Source organism: Phacochoerus africanus, chromosome 2 (assembly GCF_016906955.1).
Source record: "Phacochoerus africanus isolate WHEZ1 chromosome 2, ROS_Pafr_v1, whole genome shotgun sequence".
Lineage (NCBI taxonomy): Eukaryota > Metazoa > Chordata > Mammalia > Artiodactyla > Suidae > Phacochoerus > Phacochoerus africanus.
Window position 1 is genome coordinate 278,342,751 of NC_062545.1, and position 22,049 is coordinate 278,364,799.

General features: G+C 62.5%; 1 protein-coding gene across 4 annotated transcripts; it reads right to left on the bottom strand.

The window, feature by feature from the left end:
* Positions 1-1,204: 1,204 nt before the first annotated feature.
* Positions 1,205-19,233, bottom strand: UBAC1 (UBA domain containing 1). Of its 4 annotated transcripts, none has more exons than XM_047768906.1 (11): positions 19,039-19,233; positions 14,845-14,965; positions 14,232-14,315; positions 14,008-14,081; positions 10,507-10,614; positions 9,448-9,550; positions 9,148-9,304; positions 8,518-8,734; positions 5,636-5,722; positions 4,996-5,134; positions 1,205-1,701 (listed from the first exon to the last, which is right to left on the bottom strand). In XM_047768906.1, the coding sequence occupies exons 1-11, from the start codon at positions 19,174-19,176 to the stop codon at positions 1,586-1,588; spliced, it is 1,344 nt and encodes a 447-aa protein (XP_047624862.1). In that variant the 5' UTR covers positions 19,177-19,233; the 3' UTR covers positions 1,205-1,585. The 4 variants fall into 4 exon arrangements, with proteins under 4 accessions (XP_047624862.1, XP_047624863.1, XP_047624864.1 ...); XM_047768907.1 differs by having other exon boundaries at positions 9,196-9,304; positions 19,039-19,232; XM_047768908.1 differs by lacking the exon at positions 14,232-14,315 and having other exon boundaries at positions 19,039-19,232.
* Positions 19,234-22,049: the final 2,816 nt, after the last annotated feature.

The window sequence follows — 22,049 nt, forward strand, 5'->3', positions numbered from 1 at the left end:
ATACTATTTTGATTTTCAAATGCATTATTTTTCTTTTTAGTGCAGTCTTCCTTTGGTGGTTAAAGCAGACCCACAACGCATGTTTGACAGGCTGTAAGACAGGCCATTTTAGTTAGCACCAGGTTCCAGCCAAATCACATGTGCGCCAGAACGACCTCATGCCTCAGGGTGTGGAAATTTCCCCATCACTTGCACGTATTCTTAATTCTAGGGTATTTTCGAGGAACGTGGCTACTGTGTAAATCAATGGGAAAATGTACTTTATCAAGATCTGATGCCCTGCAAGTTCCCTGGCGGGGCAGTGGGCTAAGGACCCAGCACTGCCACTGCTGTGGTGCCAGTTCAGCCCCTGGCTGGGGGTTTCCACATACCTGTGGCGGCCACAGCGAGAAGCCAGGAAGGGACATGCAGGAGCAAAAGCCCAGACAGGAGACGGGACCTGACACCAGGTGGCCAGGTCCCCTCCCTCCAGCCTGGAGGAGGCCTGGCCGCCTGGGGTATCGAGGCACAGGGTTTCTTCAACCAAAACAAGCAGGCTGGCGCTCCAGTCGGGGCGCTGGTCACCTGAGAAGTGGGCTCTGCCCTCTGCTCCAGCCTCTTCTTATTGAGGGACCCCTCCCCCAAACATCGCAGGAAAGATCCGTGACTCGGTGACTCCGAGGCCCTCCCGCTGCCACACGCAGCTGAGCCAGCCCCACACCAGGCCAGCTCCACGGACCGTGCGGTGGCTCAGTTTCTCACTTAAAAACACAAGTACGGTTAAAAAAGAAAAGGCAGCCAGGACCAGTTCCTGCTGGCACTTTTTTTTTTGTCTTTTTGCTATTTCTTTGGGCCGCTCCCGCGGCATATGGAGGTTCCCAGGCTAGGGGTCGAATCGGAGCTGTAGCCACCGGCCTACGCCACAGCCACAGCAACGCAGGATCCGAGCCGCGTCTGAAACCTACACCACAGCTCACGGCAACGCCGGATCGTTAACCCACTGAGCAAGGGCAGGGACCGAACCCGCAACCTCATGGTTCCTAGTCGGATTCGTTAACCACTGCGCCACGACGGGAACTCCCCTGCCGGCACTTTAACTCCAACTAAAACACGGGACTTTGCCAAGAAACCAGAAGTGGCGTGGAAAGCCGCTCTCAGCCAAGAATGCAAACATCTGCCAGGGCGCACACGACGTCCACTTGGGCACCGAAATAACACCAGGACAGAAACTGCAAAAGGGGATTTATTTATTAAAGAAAGTCATCTGTGAATTCTACTTAAGTTAGTACCTTTGACGTTAACACTTTGGGTTGAAACATGCCTCCTCTCTCAAATAACACGTGGACTCTACAAGCAGCGCCTACAGGCCAATTCAAGTAGCATTTCAAGAGCCCACAGGGACCCTCGGAGGGAGACGACCCTTCTCGGTGTGACAGCCACTTGTCTGTAAACACTGGCAGAGGCTGGAGACGCGGCGTCCGAGGTGTGCAGCAGGAAGGTGGAAGCCGCAGCCCCGGCCCCTCTCCGCCCCCGGCCTGGGGCCCCGGGGGTCGGCGCTCCTGCCCCGACTCGGCTGGGGGTGCGCAGAGGAGCCGCGCTGCGCGGCCTACGAGCGGTTCAGGGTCTGGAAGACCCTGGAGATCTGCAGCATGACCGGCCCCGTCTCAGGGTCGTTCATCCACTGGGTGCTGTTCAGCGGGTTCTCCAGCATGTCTTCAAACGCTGCGGGGAGACAGCAGAGCCGGCTGAGTGCCCGCGCCCTCCCCAGCTGCAGACTCCCGGCCTGGCAGCTCCCGGGACAGCCCGGGCCACGCGGAAGGCCCTTCCAACCCCCCGCCCGCCGGGTCTGATCTGCTTATGCAGCTGCCTGAAAACGGGAGCAGTGTCTTCACTTGCAGGAGGGCGGGTTCACTGGCACGGAAACGGGCAAGCACCCGGCAGCAGGTGCCAGGGCCTTAAAGAACTGGCAGCCGCGCCCACGTGACCCCACCCCAAGCCCACGCTGACAGAGCGGTCAGGCAGGAAAGACAGACACCCCGGTCACTACCACAACTGGAAACAAAGGTGCTGTTGCAACCTAGCATCTAATGGGAAAAGTCCGAGTGTTCAGGCTCAAGGGAATCACTGAAAAAAACGAGCACAATGAAAATGGAACTGAGCAGTTCTTTAAATGAAAACTGGACTTAGCGCTTTTACACACTGAGGTGCCCCCGGAAGAAACTCTACCCCCGACACACTGGCCAAGTGGTGGGGAGCTCGCTGACCGCAGGACGGGCTGTCACCCGCCCCCTGGACCCTGTCAGGTCGGCCGACGTCAAGGCCCGGCTGGGAAAGCGGCCCCCAGCCTGCAGGCTTCCTGGAAAGCATTGATGTGAGCTCACAGCCGCTCGGGGCCACGGGGGCCTCAGCTCGGCGTGGACGTCTGAGTCCATCGCGATCACAACGGGCGGCCCTCCCGGCCCCTAAAACAGGGCCAGGCGCTCCTGAGCACGCGCCTCTGAAAACCAGCTGGAGGGTCAGGAGCGCCCGGAACAAGGAGGTACGGGGTGCTGCTGCAGGTGAGGACGGGGACCCCGCGTCCCCCCACCCAGCAAACCGCAAGATGAACCGCAGGGGGAAGGAGCACAGAGGAAATACCACACAGAGCGTTCGCCAAGGCAGGACCTTCTGCGCGCGTCTCACTTGCACGTTACAGACGCAGAGCGCGCGCACGGGGCGTCCTGTGAACAGAGCTCCAAGATGAGGAGCTTCGGAAGCGCCCAGTGAAAAACAACGTAAATAACCAGCAAGAGAGGAACAGCGTCTGTTAAATAACCTGTGATGCATCTACAGAAAGAAAGACCTGTGTCCACTGAAAACGTCTCTCTGTCTTTCTTGGCCACACCCAAAGCATACGAAAGTTCCAGGCCAGGGATCGAATCCCAGCCACAGCTGCAGCAATGCTGGATCCTTAACCCACTGCACCCCAGCAGGAACTCCTAAACCCCCCCTTGAAAAGAGCAGGTGCATCAAGAGAAGACACATCAAACGTGGTGTTGGCCCGGGTCACCGGCTCTGGGTGGTTTGCTTCAGAAACGTGAGAAACACTCAACGTGGCAGATGTTAAACCACCCGGCGATCTCGACAGAAGGGGAAAAAGCATCTGTGGTTAAAAACCTGAGGGCGGGAGTTCCCGTCGTGGCGCAGGGGTTAACGACTCCGACTAGGAACCATGAGGTTGCGGGTTCGGTCCCTGCCCTTGCTCAGTGGGTTAAGGATCCAGCGTTGCCGTGAGCTGTGGTGTAGGTTGCAGGCGCGGCTTGGATCCCACGTTGCTGTGGCTCTGGCGTAGGCCGGTGGCTACAGCTCCGATTTGACCCCTAGCCTGGGAACCTCCATATGCCGCAGGAGCGGCCCGATAAATAGCAAAAAGACCAAAAAAAAAAAAAATCTGAGGGCGTTCTCTTCTGGCTCAGCGGGTTAAGGACCCAGCACTGCCACTCAAGTGGCTCGGGTCGCGGCTGCGGCACTGGCTCAGTCCCTGGCCAGGGAGCTTCCACACACCCCTGGGCGCAGCTGAAAACAAATGTACAAATAAAAACTCTTAGGGAACAGTTTTCTCAGGGTCACTTGAGACACTGCCTTCTGGGTTTCAATTCCTAACAATATCTACCAAATAAACAATAACTCTCAGAGTTCCTGCCGTGGCTCAGCGGAAACGAATCTGACTAGGATCCATGAGGACGCAGGTTCGATCCCTGGCCTTGCTCCGTGGGTGAAGGATCCGGCATTGCTATGAGCTGCGGTGTAGGTCGCAGATGTGGCTCGGATCCAGCACTGCTGTGGCTGTGGCGTAGGCTGGCAGGTGTAGCTCTGATTCATCCCCTAGCCTGGGAACCTCCATATGCCTCGGGTGCGGCCCTCAAAAGCCAAAAAAAAAAAAAAACCCGAAAACCACTAGGAGAGAGGAGAAGGTCTCCTGACCGTGGGACCAGCGGGCCCTCCTCCAGGACTCAGGAACGTTCAGCTGCTTCAAGAGCAGGACATGTGTTCACCGAGGGGAGAAAGCAGCGGAACCTGCACAGCGACGGGATCGGCGTGCGGGGAAGAAGCGCCTGGATGAGAGGAGGACAACTGCGGGCAGAGGGGCCGACGGCAGGCAACTGCTGGAAGCAGACTGGCCTCTGAGGTCAGGCAAAGGACCAGGCAGGCAGAAGCACCTGTGCCCGCTGGGAGGCTGCTCCCGGGGGGCCAGGGACCAGGGCTCGGAGCTGCTGTGGACGTGCGCCACCTTCCTGGCAAACGGGCTCAGCACACTCACGGCCGCCTGGTAAGCCCTGTCTGAAGCAGGCGGCCTGGAGAAACCCTCCCGCGGGCCACGGAGGGCGCAGGGCAGCCGGGCAGGCAAGGAACCAGCAGGTGCCATGGCCGCAGAGCGGCCAGTCCTGGCACCGCCTTGCGATGAAGTTCTCTAGAACAGAGGCCCGGCGCGGCGCGGAGCCTGCCTGGAACACAGAGGCAGCGACCAGCCTCGGGCAGCAGGGCCCGGGGGAGGCTCTCGGGCCACTCACAGCGGGGGAGGGGAGCCCCTGGGGCCTGGGCTGCGCTGGCTTTTAAAAATCCGGGTTTTTTAAGCTGAACAGCAGGCACTGGTTGCTGGTTTTATTATTCTCTTTAAGCATAACACTCTTAAAGGCACAGACCCTTCCGTACGTATACACGTCACAGTCGAAAAAAATGCCACGGGAACGCCTCACAGGAGTAAGAGCCAGTCAACCAACAGGCCCTCAAGCTCGGCCCTACCCTGCGTTGCTGTCTACACTGCCGGCCTGGATCACCCACTTTAACTGGTTTATCAAAGCTTGAACGGAGCCACCGCATAGGCGGCGGTCCCACTGCGACCAGGGCCCAATCTCTGGGCCCCGCGCGGCACTCGCGGTGGCGGGAGCTACCGGGGTGTGGTGACAGCAGTATCAGCAGGGCCACCTGCGCGGTGGCCGCCGGGCCCGCCCGCACCAGCAGAGAGAAGGCACACACCTAGCAGCGTCTTGGGGTTGGTCAGGCCCAGCTGCACCACCGGGTTGTCCAGGATGGCCTGAAAGAGGGGGCTCTCGGGGTCGATGCCCTGGTCCAGCTCCTCGGGAGAGGGCTTGCGGTCTCCCAGCAGCCACTCGCACTGCGGACAGAGGGCGGCAGCTGTTAGTGTCCCCGGACCCCCTCCAACCCCAAGCGCTGCAGCTGGAGCTCCCAGCCGGCTCCCAGGGTGGTCTTCTCGGCAGGCAGCCCACCCGGCCAGCGAACAGGGGGCGGAGAGAGGAACTAAGAACGCTGGGCTCTGCTGCGGGGAAGCGGCCGGGCAGGACTGGGCGTCCCCCAGGTCCAGGCCCCTCTGTCTCCCAACTGCTTGGCCACTGCCCGGCTCTGACCCCGCAAGTGGGCGAAGCTGCCGCCCCAGCCCCTCCCGGGCAGCTCCCCGCCGCGCTGGGCGCGGGTCCCTCCTGGCGCTAGTGGAACGAAGTCCACCAACCCGTCCCTCAGCCCCAGCACGCGCGCTTGGCTTCGGAGGGCCAAGCGAGAACCTCCCGGGGCCCGAAAGCTCGGCGCCGCCGCCCACCTGGCGCCCTGCCTGCCGCAAAGCCCAGGGCGCCCGCCGCCGGCGCCCGGCGGTGTTACTCACGGCGGCGTTCTGCTGGTTGTTGTTCACCCGGAGGGCGTCCATCACCTCCTTCTCGTCGAAGCCCATCTCCATCAGGGAGACGACGGCCTGGGGAGAAGGCACCGGCTGAGGCCGCGCCCGCAAGCGTCTGGGCGCTTGGCTGAAGCTGGGTTAAAACGCCGCCGGGGCTGCTCTCCGAAAACCCTTTCCCTACGGCCTCGGCCGAACGCTTCCTGGTTTTCTGAACCACAGGGAGACGCAGCGCCGAGGTGAGGGCCTGCCGCCCAGAGGCGGGCGGACGGGCCGCGGGTCCCCCCGGGGCAGCCCCGGCTGTGCGGGCACAACTGCCTTCACATGATCCAGGGCGAGTGTCGGGGAAAAGGGGCACACGAGCAATTCCGTTTCAGTGCAGACAAAACGCCCGTCATTTTCGCAAGAAACAGCATTTTCAGAGTTCCTGTCAGGGCTCAGTGGCAAGGAACCTGACTAGCATCCATGAGGATGCGGGTTCGATCCCTGGCCTCGCTCCGTGGGTTAAGGATCCGGCGCTGCCGTGAGCTGGGGTGCAGGTCGCAGTCGTGGCTGTGGCTGTGGCGTAAGCCAGTGGCTACAGCTCCAATTCGACCCCTGCTGGAACCCTCCATATGCTGCGGGCGCAGCCCTAAAAGACAGAGAAAAAAAAGAAAAAGAGGTTTCCTTCACATGTTATCTTTAAAAACGGAAACTAAGATTAATGCTAAACGCAATTAATGAGATTTAAGCATAGACACGTGCTAATTTTTGGAAGGAACAATGACCCCATGTCCAACGTTTGGGGGTTGGACGGACGTACGTTTTCAGGACAAAAAACCCCCAACAGGACAACACACCCTTTGCTTTGCCCCGACTTTAGCGCACAATCTCTGAAAGGGTCGGCTCTGCACAAAAAGGTAACAGATTTTTCAAAGCCTCTCGGGCTTCTCTGAACTCTCGGCCGCTCACACCACGCGATTTAAGCCTCTGCCGCCTTCTGCCCTCGACCGCTCGCAGTGGGGGCCCAGGGTCGGCATGTGGACACCGCACAGCCCCGCGCTCTGACCTCGCCCCCCTCTGGTGGACGTGGGCGGCCAGCCTGCAGGCCGCCTGACTGCTGCCCAGAGGGCCCAACGCCGCCGCCGCCAGCTGCGGGCGGGGGCCGGGAAAGACGGCTCAGCGGGGCCAGACCGCACGCGGTGCGTCCGACGGTCAGTCAGGACTTTCTGCTTATAACCCCCCTCGTCTGCTTTCCCGAGCCACGGCCTCCCTCTGGGCGTCAGAGACCGCTGGGGTGAGAGCCCCACGCAGGAGGATTCTGACGCCCGCGCTATAAAACCGCCGGCAGTTTACTTCCTTTTCGGCTGTGCCTGCGTCGTGTGACGTTCCGGGGCCAGGGACTGAACCAGCGCCACAAGAGAGACAACACCAGATCCTTAACCCGCTGAGCCACCAGGGAGCTCCGGGAATCTACTTCGAACGCCAAGGACAGGAGGGCCTGCCTGTTCGTCCCAATAAAAACCCTCCTCTCTCCTGACTCCTGTCTCGGCCCAGGACTTCTGGGGGCGAGAGCGGACGCTCCCCCACCCCTCCTCCCAGCCGTCCAGGAAAGACCCCTCGTGGGCTGCCACATGGGGCCCTGGCATCCGCAGGCTCTGCCCACAGCTGGCGAGGGGAGCATCTCAAGTCCAAGCCGTGCTCTCCAATCCGGTCTCCCCAGGATCTAAAGTCACATCTCAATCCCTGTGGACACCTTCCCGATGGGACAGGAACAGAAGCCCCTTCTCTCGAGCCTCTAAATCGGCAACCAGACGATGAACGGCCCAGCAGCCGCCCCATAAGGCCCGCGGGTCCCCACAGGGCGAAGCGCAGAGCCCGGCCGAAGAGCAGAAGGCCCAGCCAGCAGCGGCTGCCCTTCCCAAGCTGGAGCCGAGCTTGGCCCCTAAGACACCGAGACGATGAGAAACTTTCCTCTGGACCAAAGTAAACCAGCTACTTGTGAATGCACAGGAGGAGACTCCCAAAGGAACAAGAACTGCAGGCCCACAGAGGCTGTGCTGGGGGTGGGGGGGCCCCCGCGCGGGCGTTATCGGGCCGGACTGGGGCCTGAGGTCACACACAGCACGCAGGCCCTGGGGGCACGTAGAGCTCAACGCAGGGCCCCTGAGAGGGGTCTGTATCCCTGGAGGGAGGGCAGGGGATGAGCCACAGGAAAACTGGCCCCTGGCTGGAGGTCCGGCTCAGCCCCACAGAAGTGGGCTCTGAATCGCCCCCAGAGGGTGGCCTGCGGGGTGGGGGGGTGGGGGCTCCCCTGGAAACACGGCCCCCAGACGCCCCACACTCTGGGATGACGTGGCCGCGGAATCAAGAGGATGGAAGGATCAGAGCCCTGCCAGCTGAAGCGGGTGGGCCTCGGATGGAGAACAACAGCCCGTGCTCGAAGGAGGAAACCATCCGAGGTGAAACTGAAATTCAACCCCCCAGAGAAGAGGAGGGCGGGAAGATGCGAAGGCAGGACGACAGGCGGCAGAGAAGAGGTGGCGCTGAGCGGGCTCGCTAGGGCCCGCTGGCGGGGCACGGCCAACAGCGTGTGGACCTCGGGCCCTCGACTCGAGCCTGACCAGCCTCCCCGCCCAGCTGCTCGGCTCTGGGACACTCACTCGGAAGACAGACGGGAGCCTCGGAGCTTCCAGAAAGTGCCAGGCCTGTGGACTCATGGTTCAGAGGAAGCGCAGCCCCCCACAGAAAGCGGGAGCCCCCTACAGCCGCCGCCGCCGGCCCATCTACCCCTCTCCCCCGACCCCCGCGTGGCCTGCCGTTCCGCAGGGCCGGGCCGGGCCGGGCCGCGGCCTCCGGGGGGAAGCAGCCGGGCCAGGGCCGTCGGCACCTACCCGAGCGTCGGCACGAAACTCCCTTTTCCTCCGGATCTTCTTGAAGATTTCCGTCAGCTCGTCCCGGGCCTCCTCGTCCCCCTCCTCCGCGCTGGGCCCGGCGCTGGGCCCCGCGGCGGCCGCCTCTCCCGGCGAGGCCGGGCCCGGCAGCGGCGTGTCTATGGTGGGGTCTTCCGCGTGCTCGATGAGCCACTCCATGGCCTGAGGCACCGACATGCTGCGAGAGAAGACGGCCCTGCGGCACCGGCCGGCGCTGGGCTCTGCGCCCGCGGCGGGAGCCGCCCACCCTGGGGGAGAATCGCCGGCCCGGGCTGCCTGCCAGGGAGGCGTGCGTCTGGGTCCGAAGCACAAGGCCTGCCGACCGTGTCCTGGGGACAGGTGACCGGCTCGAGTGCTGAACAGAAATGGAGGGCACGGGCCTAAAGGCGGGGCCCACAGGGGACCCCTGGGGAGCCGGCCGCACACGCGTCTGCCGCCACCAGACCTGGGCAAGAGCCCGGTAACACGTGCAGACGGAGCGACACACGTTCGCAGCAAGCGACTTGACCTCCGGCTGCCCCCCAGCGCTGGGAGACGCCCCATCGGGTTATTCCTGCACAGGCGCCCGGGGAAGGGTCCAAACCCTCTCACTTGGGAAACGATGCAAGCGGCGCGGGCTCCAGGGGCCGCTGCACGTACTGGTTCAGGCGCAGCGCCTTCACGGCCCTGCTCTCGGGGAAGCCCATCTCCGTGAGCTGCCGCAGGGCCGCCTCGTCCACACGCTCGTCCTCGTCCTCGTCCAGCATGGCTGCGGGCGGCAGACGCGCGTGAGCAACGGCGGCCACGGAGCACCTGACGCCCGTGGCCAAGGGCGCCCGGGCTCGAACCCGCGGCCCCCCGAAGCCCCGTCTCCAGCCTCGCCATGGGCTCCAGGCGAGGGCCCGCGCGTACCGTTGGCCTTCTTGAACAGCTCGACGGCGTCCGGGTTCAGCGCCAGCAGCTTCTGTGCCACCTCGATGAGGGACAGCAGGATCTTCCGGAGCTCGGTCTGGAACTGCGGCGAGAGGAAGGCGCCCCCCGCCCCGGGCTCTGAGGGCCACGCCCGGCCTGAGGCTCCCCACGCGCGAGCCAGACCCCGAAAAGACACCGAGCGGGAGACGAGACCAGAGGGCAACGAGGCGTGTCCGCAGGGCGGGGAGGAGCGGCCGGGCCCGCAGAGACGGCCAGGGCCCGCAGCCTCCCGGCCAGCGGCACAAACCCGACACCCGCGGACGTCCCTGGGCGCCCTGGCCCAGGGTGGCATCCGGCCCGCCCGTCACGGAGTCAGCGAAGCCCCCCTTTGGCTTCACGGAGGAAAACAGACGGATTCTACGGGCTTCGCAGTCTCTAACTCCGCCCCGGCCGCAAGGACGGCCTGCCGCTAACTCATCTTCTCAATGGGGGGGCGGGGGGCGTCCTCAGAAACCCTGCCAACCCGCCCCATCACGTGAGACACACCACAAGGGCGGGGGGCGGGGGCACCCGGGCTCTGGTGCCCTGGTGCCCACGGAACTCCCCGGAAGAGCGCTGGAGAGGTCTGTTCCTGCAGTGACCTGGGCTCGAGGGAGCGCTCAGACCGGACCAGTCCCAGGGGTGCCCCAGGTCCGGCCAAGGCCCCCAAGGGAGCGCTGGAGAGGCTCAGCTTTGCAACTTAGAACGTGCCAATCCACTGGGATTCCCGTCATGGCTCAGTGGTAACTTAGAACTTGCCAGTCCCAAAGAGCCAGGAGCCCGGAGTTCCAGCCAACAGTTCTTGCCAAACTCAGGACGTGACGTCCGCTTCTCCAGCGGTTTCTATCTTTTCATTTTCAAACTTCTTATTCTGAGTTAATGCCAGGTTTACAAAAAAGCCCCAAACAGCACTCAGAGTGCCTGTACCCCCTTCGCCTGGCTTCCCCAGGGCCCCCAAGCACCCCCCACCGCCGCAGCGGCCATGGCCCCAGGGAGGCCGGCAGCCCCGCGAGCACTCACGTCTCTCGGGCTGGTCTGCACCGCGGCCCGGTCCATGTCGCGGGAGGGCAGGTTGGCCGTGGCTCTGAATATAGCGTCTCTATCCGGGGCCTTCTGCTCTTGTTTCTTCTAACATGGAAAGGAGTCAGAAAGTCAGAAGTGAACATAAGAGCAGCAACAGGCAGGACTGTGAATACTGCTGAGAAACAGCGCTAACAGGGCAAGAACGGGGCTCCCCGGGAGCTGGAACCCAACGCCCCTTGACCAGCAGGGGGGTCTCCAGAGGGCTCTGTGCACGGCCTCGGGGACAGAACGCTAGACACCCCCACGGCCTGCTGGCGCCAGACTGCGGCAGTGCAGGACAGGAGGAGACAGACACGGCTTCTCGTGGCCACGGAATGGCCACCACACAGTGACGGTCAACTCGGAGGAACCACGCGACCTGCAGTTACGCCCGGCCGGCCGGAAACGTGCAGTCCCCTTTGCTCCTTCTGGAACTCCCGACGCGACAGCAAAGGAACGAAGACGGCAGAAACGCACAAGAACAGGAAGAGAGAGCCCAGACTGGGAGAAATGGCACCAGATTCTCGGAAGGCAGCAGACAGCTGGGGGGCCAGCAGAGCTGGGAAGGCGGAGACCCAGAGCGTGTGGGGACCAGGCCAGGCCGACCGCGAGCAGGGGGAGGCCCGCACGGTGGGGGTGAGCGGGGAGCTGAGGACGGGACGGCCACGAGGCGCACGGCTGGGTCTCTGCCCGCAGCGGAGCCCACTGGCCTCACGAGCCGCCAGGCACGGAGAGCAGCCAGTGAGCCCCCGAGGCCTCTGACGGGGACGCGAGGAAAGTCTGCCACGTGAAAGACAGAGACCAAGATAAAAGCGGGACGAGTCAGAGCGTGCAGGAAAGAGACAAACAGGGTCGGCCGAGCTTTAACAGCAGAAAGCGCTGCTTCACGACACTCACGGACACAGGAGCACAACGGGGTGTTACAGAAGATGGCCCGAGAACGAGAACCTGATTGGAAAACCAAAAGCTACAACCAGAGGAGCTCCCGCTGTGGTGCAGAGTTAAGGACCTGGTGTTGAGTCTGTAGTGACTTGGGTTCAATCCAGGCCTGGCACAGTAGGTTAAGGACCCGGCATTGCCGCAGCTGCAGCTCAGATTCAGTCCCTGGTCTGGGAACTTCCACAGGCCCTGGGTGCAGCCAAAACAATAACAATAAAATAAAATGATAACCAGATAAAAAAGGCGAGAGGATGGTTAGAAGACAAAGCCAAGGAACTCTCTCAGAAAGCAGCTCCAACATCTGACGAACGGGAGCTCCAGAAAGAGAACACGAGGGGAGGAAATGACCCAAAACAGTCCGGAAAACTTCCAGAAAGAAAACCCACGCGTCTCCAGATTCAGCAGCAGGCTCAGTGACGGGGCGAGACCTGCAAGTTCCGAAGAGCATCGGGACCTCAGCGTCCCAGACGGAGGCGGGAGGGAGCGGCTCCAGCAGAGGATGGGAAGCCGGGGACGCAGAGACGCCCAGCAGCCCAGGGCCCGAGCCTCAGGGCCCCTGCTCCTCCTGGGGGCCAGAGGGGGTCTGGCCCCCAAAGCAAGGAGCGAGGCAGGAGCGAGACCATGGACTCTGAAGCAGGCACACAAGCGAGACGCCCGCGGCCCTGCTCCCGCCGGTCCCGCTGGGGGCCCCCCGCTGTGAGCAGGTGGGTTTCACTCTGGGGTTAGGCCAGGTCACAAGGCACAGCGACCTGAAGGACACGGGCCCTGGTGGGCCTGACCTAATCGGGTGAATTCTGGCCGCCGAGATACAAAGCAAGAGGGAGTCGGCACATGAGGCCCCTGTGCGGCAAGGAGTGTGGTGGCCTCCAGGAGAGGAGGGCGGCCCCGCTCGCAGCCAGCAGGGAAGCGGGACCTCAGCCCCTCAAACGGCAGGCACGGGATTCTGCCCAACACCCGACAAACAGCCGGCAGCAGGGCATCCCCAGAGGAAGGCAGACCTGACTCCAACTCGCGCGCGCAGGGCCCAGCTGAGCCCCCCGCGCGGGCCTGAGCCTGTGTGCGCTAACGGAGGCGGCTCTGAGCCCGCGGTCGGTCGGTCGGTCGGGGGCCCACAGACCTGGGAGGGGAGGGCGGGGAGCTGGCAGATGGCCTCACACTTGTAACCCTGTACTCAGAGCGGTCCTCCGTTTGGGGGAAGAATCTGAGAACAATCAGGGATAAGTCCCCAGAAAACAAAGAAAACAGCGAAGTGGTGACCGACTCCAGGAGGACGCAGACTCGGTGAGCAAGAGGCTCGCGGGCCTCAGCAACTCCCCCAACGACAGAGCGGCCGAGCCCCCCCACCTCTCCCACGGGGACTCGCGGGGCGCGGCCACACCCAGGCCTCCGAGGGGCAGCCAGCGGGGGCTGTGGCTGGTCTCCAAGAGGCGTCAGCGCACAGGCGGCTCAGAGGCCGGGAAGGAGCCGGAGGAGCAGGCGGGAGAGCTGAGGGCGGCCTCTCGAGGGTGACGCGGGAGGGATGCGGGTGCTGCTGAGTTTTACGGAAGACGCGCAGCGTGGCGTGACTTTTTCACTACGTGGGCTACTTTGACGTTGGCAATGATTCACACTGACAGGCATTAACATTTTGCTTCATCTTTCAAACACGTGCAGACAAAAGGTGAGGGCCCCTTGCAACCGGAGCGTGGGGGTGATGGGACGCTGCTGTCCACACAGCTGTCGAGGTTCGGGCACCGAGGTTCACGCTGTTGCCGGCGACCAAGACGGTAAACCGGGAGCCGGGTGGCCCCGCAGTTCTGGGAAAGAGGCCCGGCTGGGGCAGGGGGGCGGGACGAGTGCGGCTGCAGATAAGGGGCTCCCGGAGGGGACCCTGACAGCTCGTCCTGCTCCCAGGCCCAGGCCGAAGAGGCTGGCCTGCTGTCTCTGGGGTGGACACTCTCCCAGCGTCTCAGGGCGAGCGTGGGACAGGAGCTCAGTCCTGGCCGTGATGCTCACTCGATGCCCTCCAGCAGGGCTCAGCTGTGCCCCGCACAGCAGGCATCCGGCAGAAGATCAGGAAAAGGCCCATGTACAGAACAAACCCTGCACCGCACGGACGGCGGCCGGGCCTCCTCAACAGCCTTCGGAAGAGCGGATTCTCTGCGTGACGACCACACGGTCCTCCCAGCGCCTGGCATCCGAGGAGCCCCGCTAAGGGACAGCCGCCCCGCCCTGCCGGGCGCCGTCGCCAGCCCTCCGCACTCCCCGCCCCACTCAGTGGGTGCTCTTCAGCGGCTCCGGCCTTTTCCCGTCGGGAGTGGCCTCGGGGGCAGGGGCGGGGGCTCGAGGGTAAAGAGGGGGCCACAGCCCCGAAGGTGGAGCTGGTCACGGGAGCAGCCACCAGGAGGGCTGGTGCCCATGCCTCCGGCGACAAGGGCCCGGCAGGGAGCACGGACAGCAGCACCCAGATGCTTCTCCTCAACAGCGTTGACGCGGGCGACACCGACCAACCAGCGCCCCCACCCCAGCTCGGAAACTCACCTTCTCTTCCGCCGAGACCTCAGCCATCTTCGGGAGAGGCGACGGGGCCCGCTTTCTGATCAACAGCAGGACATCTAGGGAAGACGTCCACTGTCTCAGACCCACACAGTGGCATGAGGGGCGCCCGGGGCCCAAGGACAGAGAGGCAGGGTCCCCCCAGCACGCCCCACGGAGCCTGCGCACGAGCCCCCCGCCCGGGGCCCTGGTCTGCAGCCCCCGCTCACCCACGGCCCCGGGCCTGGCAAGCGCCTGCTGTGGGTCAGCAGAGGCGACCCGAGTTCTTCCTCCAGGGCCTCCGTTTCGAAAGCCTGTGAGGTTGCAGCGTGGGGTCAGGCCACCGTCCACCGTGTGCTCGGCTCCCGGGCAGCCCCCACGCGGCCTGGAAGCAACCGGCCAGCCCAACACGCCTGCCACAGGGGGCTTCGGGGAGCCCCGGGATTAGACCGGGCTCTGAATACGCAGAAAACCAAAGTTTTCTCCCCAGGCGCCCCCACAACTCTGAGGGACCCCAGGGACACGGGTACATTGAGAAGGTCTCCCTCGGCGCCTGAAACGCCCGCCGCAACCGCAGGCTCCGGCCCCGCACGAGGCGGGCGGCCGCTCCGGAGGCCGCGGATTTGCTGAGACGGAACCGAGAATAAAGGCCTGGCTGGCGTCTCAGGGGCAGGCGGCTCGCTCCGTTTCAGTGGCTGCTCTTTTGCACAGATATGCCGGGGGCACCTTTTGTTTCAGCAAAGGGAAGGTGACACCGTCTCGGCTCGGTCCGGCCCCTCCCACTGGGCCCGTAGGAGCCGCCCCCGCCCCGCCCCCCGCCCCGCCCCCGGCCCCGCCCCTCACCTTCGTCCTGGACCGACTCCTCCAGGATCGTCCTGGCATCACTCAGCACCCTCTCGGAGGCGGCGTGAATTAACTTGTGATGGCTCACGCTTTTGGGGTCTTCCGAGCTCCCGGGAGCACACTGGGGAAGGCAGAGAGCAGGTGCCCAGGCCAAAGGAAAAGGTCCCGACCGGGACCAGGGCCCCGGGCCTGACACGCCACCCGCCACCCTCGGATGGCCCGGAAGGGAAGGCAGAGAGCCCCGAAGGCCTGGCAACGGGGGAGGCCAAACGAAACGCCAGGCCACCTGGCCCCCGCAGGCTGTGCCCTGTCCACCCCCTCCCCACACCCTAAACGGGCTCCCAGCTCGACACGTGATATCCTGCTGGCAACGGGTGGCAGCCTGAGCTGCTTCCTTGGTCTGGAAAGACCTGGCGAGTGCTTTAAAAACGAGACCAGCAGGGCCATGTTTCCCGAGAACCTAACGGTCCAAGCGTGACTGGTGCACCCCCACCCCCCAGGTAAGCGACACGGAGCGGGGAGGGAAGCTGGTCCCCAGGGAGAGGGGACAGGGCCCTGGCCACCCGAAGCCACAAGGCCCCGAGCAGACACGACCGGCCTCGGCTCAGCCCCCAGCCCAGCAGGCCACAGCCACAGAGACCCCAAGAAGCTCCAGGGGTGGTGCCCCCCGCCCCCGGGAGCTCGAAGTGGGGCAACGGGCACGTGGTCGCATCTCACTACTCAGGGGCCCAAAAGCCCCAGGACACACGAGGGGAGGCACTGAAGCACAGGCTGGAGGGAGGCTGCCCCCCCCCAGGGCCCCAGCGCCAGCGTCCCCACGGCCCCCTCGGTCATCAGAGCAACTTTACACCCCGCTCTGCTGCCAGAGCTCAAAGATCCGCCACATGCGTCCAAGCTCCCAGGAGGGAAACCGGCCCCTCACCTCCCTGCGCCGGCCTCAAGAGCAGGCAGGAGTTCTGGCAAATCTACCACCGGAAACAGGAAAAGAGGGTCATACAGACTCCCAGGGGCTGTCACGTATGCACACAGGGCTGGCCAGGCGTGAGGGGGGAGGACGAAGGGGATGGCAGCCCCCGGCAGGCTTTAGCACAGGGGACCCCCTTCCCTGTGACTGCACAGTGGCTCCTCTCCCAGAAATACAGGGCGTGCTTCTTCTCGTTTTAAGATGGGCAGGCGGGCCGATCAGTCAAGTCCAGAATACAGTCTATGAAACATGACTTTCCAAAACCATCAGCAGCTTCCTGAAAAAACCATAGTCCGCGGGTGTCAACAGCCGCCAGAGCAAAACACACCATGAGTCATCATGCTGTGCGTGCGAATTTCACTCCTTCCTTTGTCCTCAGCAGAGGCGCCGGGAGCAGGCCGGGAGCGGCAGCCCAGGGCCCCAGCACAGCCCGTCCGGGGGCAGGGAGGGTGGACACCCGCCGGCCGGAGGCCAGTCTCTCTCACGCTAGCTGTGGTCTGCCCTTGAAGATACACCTTCGTGTGATCTGAGAAAAGTGCACGGCCACACGAGCAGGCTGCACACCGGCCGCTTCATGCCAGTTGCCACACACACAGACAAAACCCGCCACGTCACAGGGGTCATTTTCTCAAAATCATCAAACTCCTGTTACACAGGATGGTTTACTCTGCCCCTTCCCCTAAGCCTGGTGATCCCAACTCACATAAACCCAGAAAGGAAAGCCACAGGAGCAATCCACTTCTGTAAGGGTTACAACAGGAAACTCATCGATAAAGCAACTTTGTTAATTAAAAAATACGCAGGCACTTGGTCATGGCTCAGCGAAAACAAGTCTGACTCCCTCCCATCCATGAGGACGCAGGTTCAAGCCCGGGCCTTGCTCAGTGGGTTAAGGATCAGCATTGACGTGGCTGTGGTGTCGGCCGGCAGCCACAGCTCCAATGCGACCCCTAGCCTGGGAACTTCCATGTGCCGTGGGTGTGGCCCTAAAAACAAACAAAAAAGTATTAACAAAATAATAAAAATCTGATCCCCTTGCTGTACAGTGGGAAAATTTAAAAAAAAAACAAAAAACCCACATTCCATGTGTGGGGGGGGAACCCACAGTGTCCCCTCAGGTTAGAGGGACAAAGGAAGGAAGAAAGAAGGCCAGCTTAAGCTGCACCAGAGGAAACGGGGGGGGGGGGGGGGGGGGCACAGAAGCACAGGGCTGGTTTCCAGGGTGACAGTCAAGTACACAACCTGAGCACGCTCCTCCCTAACCGATGCCTTCTGACTGGCTCCCGAGGCAGCAAACTCTGCCCACAGATCAGGATGGGCACAGAGGCGGCACATGGACAGCTCAGCTCCAAGTTCCACAACATGTGTTAACCCTTTGGTTGTGAAACTCGGACCTGCTGCTTGGACCTCCACACCTGGAGAGACTGCAGAGCGGAATAAAACCCCAGTTCAAAGCAGGATCTGGCCAGGAAAAATCCCGACTGGAATAATATCAGGAACATGTCAAAACCGGCGGCCTGATTAAACCCAAGTGCTCTTGAGATTCATTAGCAACCAGCTGTGAACCAAAGAGTTCCCGCTTCTGTTCCCCTCCATAAAATAACGCCACCATAGCCACGCCAACCCTTACCTTCCGTGAGTTAAACTAGACGCCACACCAATATACCCGCTGACGTCACCCTGCCTGACTCAGCAGGTGACAGGCCATGTCCATGCGGGTCTGTCCGTGTCCAGGCATGCCTCGTTTTACGTGCCTGCCCTATGTCACTTCCCAGACGGTGTGCTTTTTGCAAACTGAAGGTTTGTGGCACCCTCTGTCAAGCCAGTCTATCGTGCTATTTTCCCAGCAGCATTATTTTTAAGGAAGGACTGCCGTCTTTTCTACATACGATGCTACCGCACGCTGAACTGACTGCAGGGTAAAGGTAATTTTACATGCACCAGGGAACCAGAGAATTCGTGGAATTAGCTCTATGGTGAGGCTCGCTTTACCGCGACGTTTGGGACGGAGCGGTGGGCTCGTATGCTATTCCGCCACACGTCTGCTCTGGGCCCTCCCAGTCTGGCTCGGGGTGTGTGACTAGAAATCCGACCCCGAGGAGCTCCCTCTGCAACAGCTGGAACACAGCCCGCAGGGGGGTCTTCACAAACCCTACTAAACAAGCAACACAAAATAGTCTGGATGGTCAGGGAGCGCTCAGCGTGCCAGCCTAGTGCCGTCATGGTGGTTTTCTAGATGGTGACATCGCCGGACTGGGTCAGAAGAAGAGAAGAGAGTGCTGGAAACACACCTGCCCAAGGGTGTGAGCCCAGGTGGTCTGCCTCCCTGATGCGAGACCAAGACAGTTATTCGCAGGCAGCAGGGTCCAGAAGGGGGCTCGGGCCTGCCTCTGACAGTTACAGAACCAAGGACCCAAAAGCATCTTGTGGGCAGTCACACAGCAGCAACTGCAGGCGGGTCCCAGAGACCACCTCGTACACACAGGATTCAGCACACGCACCGCCCACTACAAAGCTGCGGCCTCCTTTACCCTAAACTCTGACATGGAGACGCTACACTGTGCAAAGGATAGAGTTTCCTCAGCCAGAGTCAGATAGAGAGATATCTCAGCCCGCCTTACAGAGCTGGTTGTTTACAGAGATAAAGCCAAGAACCAGTTCCAAAAACTAGCCACCTAAGGAACTGGACGAGGAGTATTACATGTGAACAGACTTTAAAAACCGACTCTCTCAGCGAGAAGCCCCTTCTCCCGTCCCTACCCATGTGATCAATTTACAGGCCTCGGGGAAGCAAGGGCGCAGGGAGGAGTCCCGCAGCCGCACTATTTTAAGGGATTCGAGCTACGGAGAGGCCAGAGCCAGGCCCCGGCCCACACGCCAGCCAACGGGAAACAGCTCCAAGCAGTCAGCTCCGCAGGTTAGCAGAAGGCGCCTCTCCCTGCGGGCCCCTACTTTCGCGGGCACCACTTCCCAGCAGCGGGGAGCTGCTGACAAACTACGACCCTCACCCCAGCAGCGAGCACGGATGCTGGAAGCACAGGAGACTCCGCTCCGGCGGCGACTTCGCCTCGCCGAGCCTGCACTCCCGACGTGCCCCCGCCTCCCGGGCGGTCGTCGAGGTGAAACCGGAGGGCGCAGGGCCGGCTCGCGGAGGCGCGCCCAGCGGGTGTCGGGGGGCGGCAGGGAAAGGGGGCGAGGGAAGGGGAGGCCTGGAGCCGCGGCGGACTTACGTGCTTGAGGCAGCGCTCCTTGAGCTTCTCCACCGAGGTGTCCTCGGTCGCCTCCTCCAGCCACTCGGCGCCGTCCGACGCGCAGATGTGCAGCCGCAGCACCTTGCCCGCGAAGATCTTCTCCTCCTGCACGAACATCGCGCCGCCGCCGCCGCCGCCGGGGCCTGCGCCCGCCGCCCGGGCCCTGAAGGTCACCGGGGCGGGCGGGCCGGGGGCGGGGCTAGGCCGCCCGCGCGCTCCCTCGCTGGCAGCCGCCGCCCCGCCCCGGCTCCCGTCGGCCAGCCGCCCGCCACTCGACGCGGACCGGGCCGTCGCCTCGCTCCGCCGCCGAGCCGCCGGGGGCGCGCTGCCGCCGCCGCCGCGCAGGAAGTGCGTCACAGGGCGCGCCCGGAGCACGCCGGGAGATGTGGTTCTCCCGCGGCCGCGCGCCGTCTTTGCCGCGCCGGAAATGCGTCAGAGTGCGCCCGGAGCGTGCTGGGAGGTGTAGTTCTCGGGCCGCTTCCTTCGTCTGGTCCTGGCCGTGGGCTTGCGAGTTGGTTTTGAGACGGGGTCTCAGTGTGAAATACACACTGGATCTTCAAGACCTGGCAGGAAAAGAGCCTGAAGAATACCTCCTAATGTTTATATCTTGCCTACATGTTGAAATAATAGTTTGGGTATATTGGGTTAAGTAAAATACATCAAAGTTGGTTTCACCTGCTTCTTTTCACTTTTTTCTTTTGGCCTTTTTTTTTTTAAGAGCCGCAACCCAGGACATATGGAAGTTCCCAGGCTAGGGGTTGCATCGTAGTTGCAGCTGCAGCTGCTGGCCTCTGCCACAGCCACAGCCACCTGGGATCAGAGCCGCATCTGCCACCTACTCTGCAGCTCACGGTCCCGCGCGATCCCCAACCCGCTGAGCGAGACCAGAGGTCACACCCGCGTCCTCATGGATGCTGGCCGGGTTCGTTATCTCTGAGCCACAAACAGGAACTCCTCTTTTCACATTTTAAAGCTGTGGCTACTAGATACTTTTAGATTGCATATGTGGCTGCTGTGGTTCCTTCTGGACCGCACTGCCCTAGATCAGAGTGTGGTCTCAAAGTGTGGTCCCGGGACCAGGAGCAGCAGTGCCTGGGAGCTTGTCAGAAGTTCGGGTTCTCTCCGAGGTCCGAGTTCCCTTTGTGGCTCAGTGGTTAACGAATCCGAGTGGTATCCATGAGGACGCGGGTTCAATCCCTGACCTCACTCAGTGGGTTAAAGATCCAGCGTTGCTGTGAGCTGTGTGTAGGTCACAGACACAGCTTGAATCCCACGTTGCTGTGGCTGTGGTGTAGGCCGGCAGCTGTAGCTCCGATAGGACCCCTAACCTGGGAACCTCCGCATGCCCCAGGGTGTGGCCCTAAAAAACAAAAAACAAAAAAAAGAAAGAAAAGAAAGAAGAAATTCGGGTTCCTCGACCCGCTTGGATCCTCCCCATCAAGGACTCGGGCCACAGGTGCGCTCGGCGGGCTCGCGAGCGTCCCCAGGGAAGGAAGCTGACCTGTGCCTGACCCGCCCTCACTCGCCGCATTCATCTAGGGGCCTCTGCTGAGCAAGGCCACACAGTTCTTGTTCTCGGAGGGTGGCCGTCTAAACGGGGACGCAGTCCCAGCCCCTCTCGCCTTCATCGTGTCATACACACCTGATCTCCCCCACGACACTTCCAACCACATCCAAGTTCCCTTTGTCCATTGACTGACTGCCTCCCTGAGCCAGCCCCTCGCTGCTCACTGAAAGTATAGTCATGACTGAGCTGGAGGCCAAGGCGGAGTCCTGGGAATGTGTGTGCTCACGCAGGAGGTACACGTGCTGGCGGTTGTGCGGACACGGTCGCACAAGACGGGCGACCTGGGGGGGCCAGCAGGGCCTGGAGGGGAGGCGCCGGGGAGCGGACTCCGGGCCGCGAAGGCACATGAAGGCTGAGGAGGAGGCGTGGAGAAGAGGAGGATCCAGGACGGAAGGAAAGTGGGGGGGGGGAGGCTGGAGGGGCCACGTGCAGCCAGGTCAGGCGTGTCACTGAGCCACCGGGCCTGCAGAGGAGCCATAGGGGAGGGTGGACAGGGGACCCGAGGCAAGGCGGACGGCGACGGGGACGGGTGGGGACCTTTGACAGAGGGCGTCTGTGAACACGTGCAGGAGGGAGAGTGACAGAAAGGCTTCCAGCCTGGGTGACAAGGAGCCTGGTGGAGAAGGGGCTGCATGGGAAGGCTGGAGTCCAGGAGGGAAGTCTGGCCTGGGGTCAAGGGTCAGGCAGCTGTCAATGCGCAGCGTGGCTGGTGGCTGAGACCGTGGCGCTGCCAACCACCCCCCCACACACTTTACAGAAGAGCCGTGGAGACCGAGCAAAGGGGGTGCGTGACATTCTGAGTGCGGCCCCAAGGAACCCAAAGGGGGCATTTCAAGGAGAAATAAAAGCCCGTGGGGGACCTGGAGATGCCACATGGACCCAGAGAGACTGTCTTGGGGGGCCAGGAAGAGCCCTGACCACTGGGGCTGAGGGGGCTCCTCAGATACCGGGTGTCCCAGTGCTTGGGGGCGTCCCTGGCCTCTGTGGTTCCAAAGGCATCCTTTTCAGTGTGTGGGACGGGGACCGGGGAGCCCCTTCCTCTCACGATGTCAGCAACAAACTGGCTAAAAGCGCCCTGATCAGCCAAATCACTCAGGCCTCACGCGTCCAGAATCCTCCATCCTCCGAGCCTCCCCGCACGCGTCTCGATGCCCCGATGCCAGCCTCGCTGCCGTGCACACCCAGCCATCCCGGAACTCGGAACCTCCTCCTCGGGGAGCCCACCCTGGCTGTGCCTCCTCCAAACCACGGCTTAGCACACTGTGAATGGTCTGCCCCTCTGGCGGCTGACCCCGTCGCCTGAGCAGGTCTCTGCAGGCTGGCTCTCCTTAGCGGTGTGTGGGCAGAAATTTCCCAGGGGCTCAGATGTAAGCGAGTGGTCCCAGCTCCCGTCGGCGGCAGTGCCTCCTCCGAGCCCCGGACC

Coding starts and splice junctions, on each gene's coding strand:
- UBAC1 (XM_047768906.1), bottom strand. CDS start 19,176: ATGTTCGTGCAGGAGGAGAAGATCTTCGCGGGCAAGGTGCTGCGGCTG. Junction 10,615..14,007: donor AGGTCTCGGCGGAAGAGAAG/GTGAGTTTCCGA, acceptor TTTCCATGTTAG/AAGAAACAAGAGCAGAAGGC. Junction 9,551..10,506: donor TGCAGACCAGCCCGAGAGAC/GTGAGTGCTCGC, acceptor CTCTCGCCGCAG/TTCCAGACCGAGCTCCGGAA.